Genomic DNA, 17212 nt, shown 5'->3' with positions numbered 1-17212 from the left:
ACTAGCACTTAGTCCTTCGCGGGTGCGGTTGGTTGATTGTATTGGGCCACTTGGTTCAGCGTAGTTCTTTGATCCCACAGTTGCTCCTGACGACACTTTCAAAGGATACAAAGGAAATCGTTGTACGCAGGACACAGGAGGTCTTCGGGATAGCATTCTCAAGAAGGTGTGAATTCGTTGCACGTGCGCTTCAGTTTAAAACCAAAAGCTGGAGAAAATCTCTCAATAGATCAAAATACGCATTGTTCCAGCAACTGCGACCAGGACGAGTTTCGCTTAAAACCCTGTGAGCCTTTCCTGACACCACCCAGACACGGTCGACCACGGTGAGCAATGGATGATCTTCAAGAGCAATCGGCCCCCGTAACGTGGCCGCGCTACTTTGTGCTCATAATCGTCGACGTCCTGGCAGCGTACCAGGCGGTCCCTCTGGCAATCGACGTTTTCTCCGAGAGCGCTAGAGTAAACCTTTCCTTCGCTCACGTTCAGCTTTTCACCAGCCTGCTGGCGAGTACGCTAAGCGGCCACAGCTTCATGTCGTCGGTTGGCAAGCTCCAGCCCCAGCGGCTGAAAAGTCACGCCGATCTCAAACCCAGCGCTAAGCATCAGTTTCGAATGCCCAGTCTAAGCAGAGCACTCCTAATATGTTTCTTCATCGTATTCGCCATCGTCGACCTTTGCACCCAATCCTACAAGCCATTCAAGTATGCAAGTGCAGCACGGTCCAGACGCCCGAGCCCAGCCAGCAGCGGCGCAAACGCTTTGATGCGCGTGTTGGCGCTCGCGGCCAGGCGGTCCGTGCACTCGGACGGAATGTTCTCCCTGTCGAATCGACAGCTGGGAGGCCTCGTCTGCTTCTAGGTCGCCGTGCTGCTCAAGCTGGCGACCATGCTCAGACATGCGGTTAGTGGAAGACGTTCAGGCGGCCATACGCAGTCTGGCCCTCATGTCGCGACAGGTGGGGACCATCACCGCGCATAAATTCACGGAGTTCGGCGCTGCTCTTCTCGATGTCTTCGAGGAGGTGCACTTCCTTGAAGTGGCCTTCTCCCTTCTGGTACGCGGAGCTCATGCTCGCCATCGTGGCGTCTATCAACAAAGGGCTCAGGAGATAGGGTCGGGGCATGCTTTTTGAACTTCAGTGTACGGGGCGGTTGCCATGACCATGAAAAAAAAACCTTGTAGGAATGATTGAACGGCTGGATAATTTCAATAATTTATTGAAAAGAGGTAGTTCTCAGCACAGCTTGCGGAAAGGTTTCCTAAGTTCAGTATTAAATTGCTGTGAACTATGGTCATTACAGCCATCGTAGTTCTACATACAGCCCAGGTCACAGGTATTCAAATCTAGTTCTGATGATTTGTCGGGGACGTTGGAATTTTACTTTCCTTAACCAACGTGGATATAAAGGACAGTGTGATCGTCCTGTTTTGAGTGTGTTCGCTGTAATCGTCAAAGTTCACAAAAGGTTTCAGTAAAATTTGCCGCCGCACGCACATGCTGGCGTGCGGCGGCAAACTTTTATGCCCACCTCGCCCTCGTAATAACAAAATCAGCGACGATCCTATAGGAAATTTCTTAGATGTGTAACTAACAAATTGCTGATCTCAGCAAATAGCCCTCTTATTTTTCAAGGTAGCTTCAGTTCTCGGCAATATTACCTAGTAGCCAACGCTAAAATCACAGAGCCGAAGGCGAGATGCGACTATGGGCTGGCTTTCCAGTGCTCCACTACAGTAGATAGCTAAATGGACAGCGGCCATCTCAAGTCTCGTTCCGATCCTGACGAAGATGTCAAAGTAGACAGCCTCGCAAAGATAGCATCAAAGTCAAAAACTCTGCAGGCTGCAAGATAGCGGCTTAGCAAAATGTCGGGAAACTCGACGTGAACGTCTTCAGCGCACGAGAAATCAAATACGCTCCACAGCAGTCACGATGTGTACTTCATAAGATCGTAAGCGCAAAGAGTTAAAATACAGAAACAATATATACTTTCCTTAGCTTTTTCTTTCCACCGCGAGGTGGTGTCACATTGAAAAGGCGCCTGAGAAGTGACGCCACCTAGCTGTTTATGATGAGCATGGTAAGGATGGAAACGGCGCTAGAAGGAATCAATATTCAATTTAACGTCTCCTACAAACAAGTAGCACAATACTTGAGCAGCAGCTACCATGTTTATTTAAAGCGGACGACATTGTATTTTTTGCTAACGAACAAAATAATATGCAATGTTTGGCTGATGTGTGGACAAGAACGTGAGACTTTAGGATGAAAATTAAGCGTTAAAGAATAGTGTTTTATGGTATTCAACGAAAAAAGTGAGCAGACAGTGTTAATACAGGACCAGGAAATACCTTTGGCAAACGGGTTCCAGGACTTTCTCTCGGAAAATGCAGTTGTTCGTTTGCTCAGGGGTGCAATCACGAATAGATGGCAACCAAAGGTCACTGGCAAAGCTCGCACTGAGCGCTCACAGGAAGGCTACTAAAGAAGCTGTGCAGTGTCACTTAACGTTAAATATAAGGTTTCATGGTATTCGGTAAAAGCAATAAAGAGAGAAGGTTATTACCGGGCCAGGGCAAAATAATCGAGCAAAATAATACAAACATTTTGGTGTATGGATAAACGAAGGCGATATATATCTGGAGACACAGGAAATAAAAACAAACCGGCAGAACTCACGCCCTCTGGGAATCAACGTTATGCGAAGCAGTGTGAGGGTAACCTACCAAGTTAACGAAACGACCTTGAGAGCACCAAGACGTAGGTGGTTGTTTCACAACCTAAATTACACACATGTCATGATAATCATGTCATGACCCATTATTTATGTTCGTCATACACTCCTGTCAAACTGTGCCAATTTTGTTACATTCCAATTTAACGAAACGACCATGAGATTACCAAGACGTTGGCGGCTAGCTAGATACTCTCAAAGTGGCAAATGTTTGCCAAAAAGTGAAAGGCATGTCAAACAGCAATGGCAAAAGGGAAGATAAACGCGGCCATAACGAAACACAGAGCGCTATGGGGATGCAATAGGTACGAAGTGCTCCGGGGCATGTGGTAATGTGTAACATTTCCAGTACTTACATTTGGAAATGTGGTTGTTTGCTTAAAGTCGGGGGTACATTCAGGACTCAATGGCAACGAAAGCTCAGTGGGACCCCACGCATTGGGCGCTCACGGGAAAACTACTAATGAAGTTCTGCAGGGCGATATGGGCTGGACAAGTTTTGAAGTGAGGGAAGCTCAATGTAACATTGATTTTGAAGAACAACTTTAGAATATGGAAGAAAGTAACTTGGTTGCGACGGTGTTCTGGTATTTGTAGAGGAAAAACATTGACTCAAAGTGGAGGAAACGAACTAGGAAGCCTACCAGGAAGTATGCGAGCGGTACGGTCAGCAACGTGGCAACAAATAACGTCAAACGCAAAGTGAGAGAGGCTGAGACAATTTCATGGATGGCCGAAATGGAAAAGAAACCTGCTATGAGTAACTACCTTAGAGGTAAAAACGAAATCAGGAAAAAAAGCACTTGGTGATTGTTTAAAGAGAAGCTAATTTTCGAAGCGAGATCGGGATGCCTTCGAACGCAAAGTCATAAAGTGAGGTACACCAAGGACGAAGAAGCATGTGCTTGCTGCGGTAAAGCTAGGGAAACGATGGAGCATGTTTTATTAGAATGTGAAGACTGCCCAGCAATCGATTTAGGCACCACTGGCCTCCTTCAAGCCCTTGGGTTCAGCGACAGCAGGGCAAAAGTAAACATGTCCGCAATAGAGGTTAGTAAGAAGCGTTTGGAAGATTGGTGGAAGAAAAGCAGAGAAACGACAAAAAAACGTAAACGTACAGTAACAAAGTTCACAATAGGGTGAACTAGGTTGGTTACTTGGGCTAGTTGGTAATTCATGATAAAAAATAACGTACAGAGCGAAGGACAAGGAAAACTGGGTATATGTGCGCTAGTACCCCCTCTATCGCGCTGACCCCTAGTGAAGTCTCGTATCTAAACAGATAGAAATCATAATGTTCGTTTTTTTTCAAGTGGCCATGCTCTTAGTGCAGTGACTTACTGTTCGAACACCCCTTGTGACTGTCTTTCATTTTCTGCGCCATGTCCCCTCTTGTATATATATACACACGCGATGTGGAAACGCAATAAAATATTGTTGGAAGTCAGGGCCGTGCATGTCGTCTCTCGCAGTCCTTATCCTTCGCGCTGTATCTTATTTTTTATCACACTAGGGGGTCAGAAAATTTGCTTATGGGAATTCATCGTGGATTTGTTTGCCCTTTTCTTGTTTTCTTCTTTAACCAAGCTAGGACATTAGGCAGCATAATAGCAAGGGTTTGGTGGTGCCACCCACCGCTCGCGGGATGCTCACAACATCGATCCGTCCCGCTGCGGTTTGGGATGCGTAGTTCATGCGTATGGCACGTGCTCAGCTTGATTTCCTATGCGAAAAAAAAAATGCGAGCGCTGGGCTGTGAAGGTCACGTGCTGGGATGTGATAGTGAAAACGTCAGATTCTCCCACAGCCTGAAGAGGGCGCTTAGAGCTGGCGTCTCAACAGCGTACTGGTCACGTACGCAGAACGAGCTCGTAAACACGCGCCAGAAAATGGCTCGAAAACGTGCAATCAGCGTCGAGGACCTCCAGGCCCGAAAGAAGCGTCGCGAGGAACAGGACCGTCTTCACTACGCGGCGAAGCTTGCTGCAGACCGCGAATGTATGCATGCAATGTATACACACAATTTTACAAATATCAATTGAATTACGTACAGCCCCACAATTCAATTAAAGTTTAACACTTCCATTACGATGCGATATGCCATGTGAGGCAATGATAATGCTCAACTCTTAGAGATTATGAACAATGACGCAAAACAACGCCTCGAGCAAATACGTCTGCCGGTGTGTTCTGTGGACTAGGCGGACAAACATCAGTCATGCACACAAGGTAACGCTTAGCATTTTGTCGCGGGATCAAATCCAGGCCACGGCGGCTGCATTTCGATGGGCGCGAAATGCGAAGACACTAATGCACTTAGATTTAGGTGCACGTAAAGAACCCAGGTGGTCCAAATTTTTACGGAGTCCATCAGTACGACGTGCCTCATAATCAGATCGTGGTTTTGGTATGTAAAACCACCGTAGGTTTTACGCGTTTAAGATCAACTCCTCACTCTCGTATTGGACTAAAAGCTGAAGAAATTACACATTCGGCGCAAGCGTCACCGCTAATTATCATCAATAAAAGCAAACAACGGGCCAAGCTTCGCTTGCATCGATTCTCACAGTCCATGGGACCCGCACATTTTGTACAAGTAACTCTTACAGAACACCGATAAAAGAACAACGCCTATTTTGCGAGTACTAAGATACTGTGGTATAATACTGCGTACATATAAGCACAAAATATATAAGAAAGGCCAACAAATGGACGTTTGAAGACGTAGTAATAAAAATAACAGCACAGGTGACCTTAACGTTAAAAACCGTGTACATTTGTATTACCCTCGTCTAGAGTTCGGATGGAGACAATGCGCTTGCATTGCAATGTAGGACTTCTTCGTTTCAGCATCAACAGTTGCACAAGGTTACTCAAACACTTTCTTTTAAGCTAGTTGCCTATGCTGCAGACATACCACTATATTCAAAACCCATAAAACAACATTACTATAAGAGCACCAAACTTTATTTCAAAAAATTTGAAGACAGATTAGCAATGTTTAGTTTGAGCCTTATTATAACCCCTAGCTATACACTTGAGCGTTTCTGTCATGTTGGTCAACACAACTTATTACAATAAGACATTGTTTCAAGAAATCACGTCGAACCATTGCAATGAAGCATAAGTATGCGCCCAGTATGGTTACCCGTGTTCACAAATTTATTTTCATAAATATTAGATTTTTCTTAAATATTTGATTTCATAAATATTTGATTTGACCGGGTGATGCTCTCAACAGCGTCCCTGGTTTCCACTCCGCCCTTCCGGCGGGAAAGTTTGGAGACGCCTGGTCTAGAGCCCTGGATCGGCACGCTATACGATGCAAAAAAATCGACATTTCGGCTTTGCTAGCCAACTTGAGAGACAAAGCCTGCGAGGAGCGGAAGCTGGGAGGACGCAAGAGCCACACCGAATTCAGTGCAGTACCTTGAACCTTGAAGCTGCCGTGTTATATTAATTTCTCCTGGCTCTACGCGGCACATGACTCGAGCGCACTAAACAGGAGTGTCGGTATCTATGTAAATTATATTTTATATGTATTATATAGGGTGTCCCAACGAACGTTAGCCAAGCTGTTCAACGAAAGGAATCCTTAGTGAAACACGGTGCAAGACACGATTTTAAGACCTACGGTGTTCAACTGTCGGAACGCTATCGGTCAAACACGGTGAACTTATGATTGCATCTTGCGCCGTGTTTTTTAAATATTTTTTTCCCCTTGAGCACCTCGGCTAACGTTAGCTGTGACACACGGTATGCTTACTTCCATTTTTACAAGTTCGCAAGAAGAATTCAGGGAGCAGAAACTGCAAATGCTGATTTAATTTTCTTTTCAAATTAAACTCGCGAACAATTACGTCAAACATTAATCATGGATATAAAGTAACGTGCATGTGGAAGCATGAATGCAGGCAAAATGAACGGAACTCACTCGAAAATTATTTATATTCCTTAGGACTAACTCGGACTCGCCAGAATTTTACTCAAACGGGCTCATTCGGATTCAAACTCACCAGACTTCTACTCAGCCGGGCTCAATTGGCCTCACTGATTAATATTCGACGGAGGCAGGTCCACTTCGCCTGGCTCAAACTCGTTCAGGCTTTCTCGAAAGTGAACGAGCCAAATAAAAAGAGACCTTCATGCGAGACTAAATACTGCACATGCAGAGATATTACAAACGCAAGAACACTTATGAAGATGTATACACAAGAATCTTGAACACGCAAAGAAAGACTCTTGTTTCATAGGCATCCCAATGCCTTGTAAGAAATAAATATGACACGCGAACTTTGCAGTGATGGAAGTTTTTCGCTTAAGGGGAAAATGTGCTAGATAGATCTTTAAAGAATATCGAAATGCTTATTTGTAGGTGGAACTCTGTTCTTTCTATCTGACACTGTGCGGTATGGAGGCCTGCCTCGTAAGAAACAGCGGATGCTGCTAATATTTTGCACGACGCAACTTCACTTTACGTAATGCCACTTCTTAAATACGATTCACCATATCACCGCAGAACACCACCATATCACCGCTGACTGTTTTGCTTGTTGAGTTGCCGGACATCGATCTATAGGCGATGAGTATTTCGTAAGTCCTGGTCGGTCGGAAAATGAAAGGTAGTTTCGTCATTGACACTACGTGCCATAAAATTCAGATGGGTTGTTCCAAGCACTGGCAAGCAGTCAACATCAATGAACACGAGCACTAAGCACAGAGGAAGAAAAACGACTAGGAGGTGAGCGTCCCGTAACCATCTTGAAGCCCAGTCATAAAAATATAAAGGAAAGGCTTATTGGGAACTAGTCCCTCACCGCCTGGTGCACAAGCCATAATTTCTAGCCTTCGAGTGCACATAATGTGCGGGAGAGAGCACATCAGAGAGTGTGTGGTGAGGATCGATGGTGACAAGGGCGCCCGCTAAGGCTTACCGCATGCCAAACAGTGTGTTGAAAAGGTCAGACAATAATGGAGACGTACAGGGCCTACTCACCAAGAGCCGTCGCGCAGATGGGCCTCAAAGAGCAAGTAGCGGGGCGGCGTTAGGCGAGGCCGGCTTGTCGAGGCCGGCTTGTCGGGGCTACAAGGCATGCTCCCTTGTCTCTTCTACTTGTGTTTTACTTCCTCCACGGCACCAAACTGTAGTCGTGAAAGGTGTATCTCCGAAGTTAAGTCTATTTGCGATTCACGAGAGCACCTCTGAAATTCTAGCTCACCTCGTCGATCCTGAAGGTTGCGTGGGCACTGAGCATTTGGAAAACCCGGTCGCTCCACAGAAGCGACGGGAATATCAAATCGTCATAGAAATTCCTAGGTGCGCAGCATGACCATCAAATGAACTGTGTCATGAGTTCAGTCCTCCATCGCGCTGAACGCCAGCAAGTGCGGCTTCCTCACGAAAGGAAGAGCTCCGACGTTCAGTATAGTCAAAGCGGGAGAGGTCGAGCGCGCGCCGAGCAATCCTACCCATGGACATCTGAGGCTGCGCACGCTGGCAGGATATTTGCTGGCTGTTTGCTGGAAAAAAAGTGTAATGAGGTGCTTGAGATCGGCCAACCCAAGATGGCGCTGTTAGCCGAGGGCTCGGGTGAACACGGACGCGGCCGTAGAAGGCTCCCTGCACAATATCTCAACGTGCGCACTGAATGTCTTTGCACGTTATGTGGAAGGTTTTCACTGGATATATCCCCGTCAATTATTTCGCTCTGCCACGTGCTCTGCCTCGAACGTATTCCCATCGGAACCGTATGGTCCTTTTTTGTATTTATTTTATCATGTAACATTCTATATCATTATCCACAGATTTTGTAGCATCAATGGTCCACACTTATGGTGTGTTTATTGTTATATTTGTCGAAACTAATCATGCGTGCACTAACACACCATTCCCTGTCTGCGAACTTGTACCTTATCGTAAATGGCAGAGTTTAATTGCTCCCTGCCTCTGTTTCTTTTTTTTTTTTTTTTTGTAGAAGAACAACCCGTCTTGTAATTGATTTCTTTTGTGTCGGTGCAATGGGAAGGCTACATATAGTGAAGACTACTGAAGAACAGCGTGCATACGAGGCCCGGTGAATTTCTCTTCTCTCATGGCCCACTCTTTGTAGGTGCAAGAAGTAGTGGCGCAAGCCACGTCGAGGGTCGTCGAAACGCCTTAGGGTAATAATTAACATACAGATGAATGTCGCAACGCGAATAATTTCAACCTACGTCGCAATGGTTACTCGTTATAGCTGTCGCTTACAGCTTCGCTGTCCGACTAACTTCCAAGCGTGTATTGGAGACCAATTTTCAAGCGAAGCTTGTATTAGCTCACAAGTGGCGCTGTCATGGTCGTGCAAAAAGAAAAAAAAAAGGTAACAGTTGCTCCCAGAGCAGAGTAGCTGCGGGAAAGGGCGGTTTGATCAGTTGGCAGCTGCGCCGGCGCCAGAGCGTGAGCCATTAGCAAGGATTCTAGCCGCATATGGACGCGCTCACACCATGCACGCAACCAATAAGAGCCGTTTCGCATTCAACGGGGAGGTAAAGGGCAAGAAAGGGTATCGCGCGCTGCGCCGGCTTCGTTTTCGCTCTGTTCAGTCTCGCAAAACGGATGGGACGGCCACGCGTTGTGCGTTCCCCCGAGGAACGGACACCGTTCCACGAGCGGCGGCGAGAACTCGCCCGTGAAAGGGCTCGCCGTCGGCGCGCCGATCATGCCGTTAGAGCTACCCAAGCCCCGGCAATCCGACATCAACGAGAAGAAGATACCGAGCTGAGCGAGCAGGAGGCCGAAGCAACCCATCATCGTTACCTATGGGTTACTTAATTAAAGGGAAGCTGAAAGCTTTTCCAAAAAAAAATGAGTGAAGAGCAGTACGCCGTGGTTCTCAACCCTCTGAATTCGAATATCGCATCGAAATTGAGCGAAAGAAAGCGCAAACATATCTTATTTCAGCGAAAAGTGCAGCAGCAGACACGCCCAGCTCGCGCGCCTCGTTTCCGCCTGTGATTGGTCGGGCGCCTCGTGACGTCAACAATGGTGTTCGTCCGGACCGACTGCTGCCGCTACACACGAAGCACGGTGCAAAGTAGTTTGGTGGTGTTTTGCTGAGACAGTCATGGAAATTTTCGAGAGCTTGCGTTTCTCTGAGGAGTTCGGCGTTAAGTCCAAACTCTACGAGAGCGATTTTGCGCGCGACGGTGGAGTTAGGCTTGCAGACGACGAGCCATCGCCTCGCTTGTAGCGCTGTCGCTGTCGCGTGCAAGATCATTTGTAAGGGGTTTATACTTGCACATACTACACGTACGTACGTACATACTTGTACATACTACACGTACGTACGTACATACTTGTACATACTACATGTACGAGCCGATTGCGAAGAGCCGGCCTCTCCAAGAAGCAAAAAGTGCTGGTGCTAGTACTGCTTTCCACGCGAACGAAGGCGAAGTGTTAGCATCTCCTTGTGTTGGAAATGTTCCTTAGCGAGTATGTTTTTTGCTAAGCTGCATTCAGCGTTCCAGAGAGTACGTTTCCGGGCAAACAACTGTAGTGTTATGTTCCTGCATGCCTCCTCGTGGAACGTAAGCGGTGATGCGATCTTCAGCATTTGTGCGCTGCCCCAAAGCTGTCGGCAATCTACACAGATGGTTTAAACGCGGGAAAAGTTTATCGGCTGTTGTAGCACGTGTAGTATAGAACCTTCATCAGTGAGCCATCCGCACGCTACTCGTAACCGGCGAATTCCGTCGGCTACGTGAGATGGTCGGTTTCTTATGTGTGCGAGAGAAGGGGGAGCGCAGCGTCTTGGCGTGAGCAGGCTTTCCAACATATGCAAACTTTACGCTTGCACTACGTTATGGTAGCTGCATGCAGGCTGTTTCACAACACACGTGCGAATAGAAAATTCGCGGCGCTTGGCGATGAAACCTGCGTCAAGGGTGAGCAATAAACATGCACCTTCCGTTCAGCGTGCTAACAATTTTTTTTTTTTTAGGAGAGCCCAAAGCACACATTATTGATAAACTCCGGTAGTAATCGTCACGGAAGTGGTTAGAGCGCAACACTGTTGTTCTTGAGCGCTTGAAGTTGTTTCGCTTCACAGCAGCGTCCCACTTAGCTGAAAGCTTCTTGTCTTGCAGGAGCTAATGGAACATCGGAATATCGTCGCGGCCGCTGGTGTTCGTGTGAGCGTAGGCTGCACAGAACGCCGGCATGATCGGCCTAAAGTTCAATTCATGCTGCGCACGTCAACTACCACTCCTATATACACAGAAATAAAAGAATGTAGGGTCGAGCGAAGCAGATTAGGACGGCACGCACGCAGAAATAAGCCCGGTCAGGCACGGTCGCGGAGACTGCGAAGGAGTGGAATACCAGTGTTGACGTCACTAAGCCGCGGTTTCCGGTCTCCGCTCGCATCGTCAGCGTCAGCAGCAGCGAGCAGCGCTCGACGGGGGGCGGAGCTACAGCGCAATTTTAACCGACGATTGCGTCGCTCCTAAGTGAAAAATCTCCCCCAAAATTTTACCTTCATGGTTTATAAGGTTCCCGCATCCATATATGAGCGTCTTATTGAATTCGACAGACTCTTCAGCTTCCCTTTAAGCATGTCGAAGGTTAGTTTCACGCGGGACAAGCTTCGCTTACCCCCCTTTTCCGACAGGGGAAGGGTTGGTCTATCTCTTTTAGACCTCTGTGTCCCTTTTCCACATTTCAAAACAGCATGTTAGAGCGCATATAACTTAGCGGATCTCTCTGCCTTTGTATATGTACAAATTGTATTGCCAACACATCCGACTGTAGAGTTTACTGCAGAAACCCGCCGCGGCAGCTTAGCGGGTATGGTCTTGCCCTGCTGGTCTTGCCCTGCTACGCACGATGTCGCGGGATCAAATCCCCGGCCCCGGTCACCGCATTTGGATGGGGGCAAAATGCAAGAAGGCTCGTGTCCCATGCATTGGGGAACACGTTAAATATAACCGAGCGGTTAAAGTTAATGTAGCGTACTTATAATCAAATAGTGGTTTTCGTACGTAAAACCCTAGGATTCAGTTTGGGCGAGTTTCATGCCCACCAATGCGGTGTAGGCAAGCGGGATTTTTGCTTGAACATTTATACGACTAATAGTTCTCTGAACAATACAACTATCCGTTAATCTGCAAACAAAGCGACGTTGCCTGGGGCTAGTTGGCCATATTCACAAATACACATGTTGCGCGCAAAATGGACACCGCAAAGAACAAAGACAAACACAACAAAGCATTCTGTTGTGCCTTCCTTTCATTGAGGTGTCAAATAAGCATTGGTTATTTCGTGCTATAAAAAGCCATGGAAACGATTATTAAACATTCAGTTGCTAGGCCAGCGTGTGTCGTCGTTCCTTTCTGTCCATGTCAGTATGTTCTGCTGGAAACAGTTCGTGCTATGATAACCAACGAGCTCCCAGCAAACACTATTCTGAATAAAGGCATACACAATAGCGACTTCTGTGTCCGTCTTTCTTTGTGGTGTCACTTTTGTGCACATGTTTATAACTGGGCCACCAGTTCATCTTTAGTGCTAGCTTTCTTATTTTAAAAGAACCGCAGGTGGTCGAAATTTCCGGAGTCCTCCACTACGGCATGCCTCATAATCAGAAAGTGGTTTTGTCACACAAAAACCCATAATGTCATTTAATTAATTTAGATTTCTTATTCTATCTTAGACATACATACATACATACATACATACATACATACATACATACATACATACATACATACATACATACATACATACATACATACATACATACATACATACATACATACATACATACATACATACATACATACATACATACATACATACATACATACATACATACATACATACATACATACATACATACATACATACATACATACATACATACATACATACATACATACATACATACATACATACATACATACATACATACATACATACATACATACATACATACATACATACATACATACATACATACATACATACATACATACATACATACATACATACATACATACATACATACATACATACATACATACATACATACATACATACATACATACATACATGAATTCTCCAGCGCTCGGAGGAGTCAGGTGCGCTGTTCGGCGCGCACATTGAACGAGACGCGTTTAAAGCGTTACTTGCTGATGTTGTACATACATGCTTCTATGTTCTATTACTTTCTATTGTTGTGAGGGCCTGTGTTATATCGATGCCTACGCTATGACTATGCAAAACCATCGCGCCTATATACACGGTATTCCCTCGATATTCGCTTCAACTTGAGTTAGCCTGCAATTGTATATCTGTCCTGCTGTTTCACGCTGCTGAACCAGAAGCTTGGGCGAGTTGCTAAGCTATACTGCGGAAAACGACGGGAGACCTGTCTAAGAAAGAAAGAGCAATGACTGACAACTAAGCTTAATTCGGCGCAACAGCCCAATGCATACTTGTGCAATCTGGTTACCTTGGCATTCATTGCCGTGACTGTTGCTGCGGCTGTGTGCCTTGATTTTAATGATGTCAGATTCTTAACGTCAGCGGCGCCAGATAACACGAAAAATATTCGAGACTTCCGAAATGGCTAGGTTAGGTTACCTGTTTATCAGTTAGTTTCCGGCTTTAAGGTTAAACAAACCTATTGATATTTCTTTTTCATTTCCTGACCTTGCTTGAACTGTGCGCGCGCTGTGTACGTACAGCTAGATCGCAATGGTATTTTCTTAGTCATTTTACTTTTTATTCTGATCTTTATTTGTCCTTTTGTTGGAAAGTGTGGAAGCATGTATTTCGCCGTTGCGACTAATAAACCTTAGTTGTGAGTCAGCGCGGTGTCTGTATTTTTCTTCGTCTGGTCTCCCGACGTTCTTCATCCGTTGGCTCATCCCATGTACTGCTTTACCTTTTCTTTTTATTTTCGCTCTGCGCAGGCTCTGTATGCTAGCGCTCTAACCTGGTTCAGACTTGTTACAGAACAATTGAGGCCGGGCCAAACGCTGGCAAGAGTGCTGCAATGTTAGCACTACCTGCGCCAATAATTGCACAGCCACCTTAACCTCCCTAGATGACATCTATCTATCTATCTATCTATCTATCTATCTATCTATCTATCTATCTATCTATCTATCTATCTATCTATCTATCTATCTATCTATCTATCTATCTATCTATCTATCTATCTATCTATCTATCTATCTATCTATCTTTACACGCCAATCAAGTGACCCAATTAAGTTGCCTACCAGCTTGGGCCACTAGTGACGTGGTTGTGATGCCTTCATAGTCGGCTCATCGTCGTCATTCCCCCTCGTAGTTTCACTCTCGTCCCGCCGTCGTCGTCAGAGCTTGTGCGCCGACCAGTGCTCTGAATTGTGGAATAGCGTGAACAACTAGATATGCGCTCGTGGTCGTGATGTCGACGTGGTCATTGTATCAGCGTCATTCCCGCATTGCCCTTCAACTCTCGTCTTGCTGTCGTCGTCAGACCGTCATCGTCATGCAGTCTTCATGCATTCGTTGTCACACAACCATCATGATGCCGCCTTGGTCGTTTCATTCGTCGTCACTAGAGCTTCGTCATCCGATGCTCACCATGCCGTGAACATCATGCCAGCACATTCATACAGTCTTCAATGCAGTCGTCGCCACACCACTATCGTCACGCGCTGCTCACCCTCCCGTCGTCCCAATACCGTTGTCATGCCATCGTCGTAACCGTGTTGTCGTCATACAGTCGTCGTCAGGGATTCGTTGTCATACCGTTGTCGTGGTGCCATTGTGTTCGTTACGTCGTCTTCATTCTAACTTATTCTGATTCTCGTTAAGCCGTAGCCATAACGCCATAGTCTTCAATCAGTCGTCATCATTCATTATCTCCACCCGGTCGTCTTACTATCGTCATCACATTGTCGTCATACTGTTTGTTGTCGTAGAACCTTCGTCTTCGACGCCATTGTATTGGAATTAGGCTGTCCTCATTCAGTCGCGATTATGCTACCGCTGCCACACAATCGTAGTCATGTACCTTGTCAAACAGTCGTTAGCATGCTTTTGTTGTCATATCTACGCCATAATGCCGTCGTGGTTGTGCCGTCTTTATCACTCCGGCTTTATCATCCGACTCTCGTCTTACCGGCAAGGGCATGCCATTTTTCGTCGTCGACACGCCATTGTCGTCACCTTTTTCTCGCTATCCAATTGCCCTCATATTGTCGTCGTCGTTGCGTCGTCAGGCAATCGTGGTCATCCATCCGTTGTCATACCGCCGTCATGATGCCGTCGCGGTCGTTTCATCGTCGTCATTCTAACTCCTACATCCGCCTCTCGTCATGCCGTCGTTATCGTGCCATCGTCGTCGCGCCGTCGTGTACATCCATTGCCTTCATGCCTTCAACGTCCTACCAACTTCGTGGATACTCTGACGTGAGCGAGTGAGTGAAGTAACTTCATATATACTATGACGTCATACTATGACGCTTATTCGTGATTGTATCATAATTCTGCTCTTGTCATTCAACCATGATAACGCCGCCGTTGTCATGCCATCGTAGTTAGAACGTCCGCATCATGCATCCGTTGTCATACCGTTGTCGACATGCCGTTGTCGTGCTGCAATTGTCGACATTCTAGCTTCGTCATCCCGAACTGGTCTTACTTCATTATGTCATTCTGTCTTACTGTCATTCTTACTGTCGTGGTCATGATCGGCATTGGCGAGCGAGTGTCATAGCAAAGTGAGCTAAAACCGGAGAAACTGTATGTCGAATATACCAGAAGCAATGCTAACCTTTAATCACGGCAGCAGACTCTAAATAAAGGTACCTGCAATGTATTGTCAATATTACAGTGAGTTCCTACATTGCTTGACGGCTAATGGCATTGACGTCAACAGTCATCGTGGAGTGGGTTCTACAGGAATCTACTTTTAGGCAAAGCTTTCTATCTCTCTTCCTTCCCTTCGCGTGTGCTAGCATCTTCTCTTGCTCAATGGGCGACTACCGGAGATAGTGCAAGCCCTGGCAGCTCGAGGCGGCAGTTTCAGTATACGTAATCGCAGACGCGAACCCCAAGACAAACATACCGTCGTTGTCACGCCATCATTCCATCGCCTTCATTTCATCATCGACACGAGCAGCGTTCCTCACTATAAAGAACAGAAGCTTCGCTTAAACCGATTCCCCTATTTCATTTGGGATAAGCATAAATTGTACAAGAGCCAACTTGAGAGGTGTTCACCTTATTCACATGTATAGATATTGTCTTCTGCGCACTTACTAGTAGCATTTGTTCAAACAATGGACTTTTACCTTTGACACTCTTATGGGAGCGCTTCGCAAAAAGAACAGACAATAAAAAGGCACTTCGTCGCTAGGCACTACGTTCTATAGAGACTAAAAATAAGGCCTTTTTGTGAAAGAACGACTCCTTTTTTTTCAACCACGCATTTCCTCGCCATCGCTGCATCGTAGCTGAACCGTTCTTCGGCAACGGCGATGCGCTGCAGGCTTCTGTTCGCGACTTTTTCGACGATCTGGCTCACCTCTCTGCTCCACCCCGATGCGGTCAGCGCAGCCAACGTCTTTTCGTCGGTGGTGCACATGAAGGAGCTGATGTCCCTAGAGCGAATGCTCGTTTCCAAGGTCGACGACTTCCTACACCGCATGGAAACGAAGCTGGATCACCTGCGCAGGTGAGGAATTGCCAGCGTACCTCGCTATGTGCACTTATCTAGTAACTCAGGCTCCAGATCCATATAGTCGTTCTCGTCGAGCGTTTTTTTTTTGTAGCTTTATATTTGCTTTCTTGAATCCAAACATTAATTTATGAATAGAGATGTGCCCTATTAGATGATGACACAAGCAAGAGTGACGAGTTTCACTGTTTAGCGAGGACGCGAAACTGCTGAAACTCGTAAACGAAATGTGAGGCCTCGTGGACGTCCGCTCGTATTTCTTACGCTTCATCAAAAAAGTTTCCTCTTATCATCGATCGCGAATCTGACTCGGCCTTTGAGCCCGGTCCTGCCACAAATGATGAAGAATTCACAAAGCTTTTCGATCGCAAATCGCCTTTGTCATTGGCTGGCAGCCATCGCTAATATAATATGTCCAGCAACAGGACTAGCGGGATTTTGTTCATACCAACAACTGTAGCATAAGAGATGTTAGAAAGCAATGTTTAAGCGCCCGTTCCTGTGGCCAGCGTCGGCTTCCTCGGCGTAAGCGAGCCAACGAGCACAGCGAAGAATGGAAAAGGGAACGCGGAGCGCAGCGGAGTTAAGGAGGTTCTTAAAGAAGGGAGGTGAAAGTGGAGTAAAGCGCAGCGCGGTAACGGTCTCTCAGTAGAGGACACCTCAACCGCGCTGCACATGGGGAGGGAGGGAATGAGAGTAGTTGAAGTAATTTCTCGACTTCGCGGAACGGTAATCAAGGCCCCTTTAAGGCATCTG

At 46.3% G+C, this 17212-nt stretch overlaps 1 protein-coding gene across 3 annotated transcripts in view; it reads left to right on the top strand.

The window, feature by feature from the left end:
- Positions 1–16158: 16158 nt before the first annotated feature.
- LOC142557146 (prolyl 4-hydroxylase subunit alpha-2-like) overlaps positions 16159–17212 on the top strand; it is a 46658-nt gene continuing 45604 nt past the window's right edge. Inside the window, exon 1 of one of the 3 annotated variants that reach the window (XR_012822728.1) lies at positions 16159–16453. Coding sequence is in view for 2 of the 3 variants with exons in the window: in XM_075668799.1 (XP_075524914.1) it covers positions 16257–16453 (197 nt within the window). In the remaining variant the exon portion in view is untranslated. The remainder of the gene's footprint in view (positions 16454–17212) is intronic. The other 2 variants (XM_075668799.1, XM_075668798.1) reach the window with 2 other exon arrangements.

This window comes from Dermacentor variabilis, chromosome 9, assembly GCF_050947875.1.
Source record: "Dermacentor variabilis isolate Ectoservices chromosome 9, ASM5094787v1, whole genome shotgun sequence".
Taxonomy (NCBI): domain Eukaryota; kingdom Metazoa; phylum Arthropoda; class Arachnida; order Ixodida; family Ixodidae; genus Dermacentor; species Dermacentor variabilis.
Note: the sequence above shows the minus strand (reverse complement) of the source record. Positions and strands in the feature narration are given on the sequence as shown.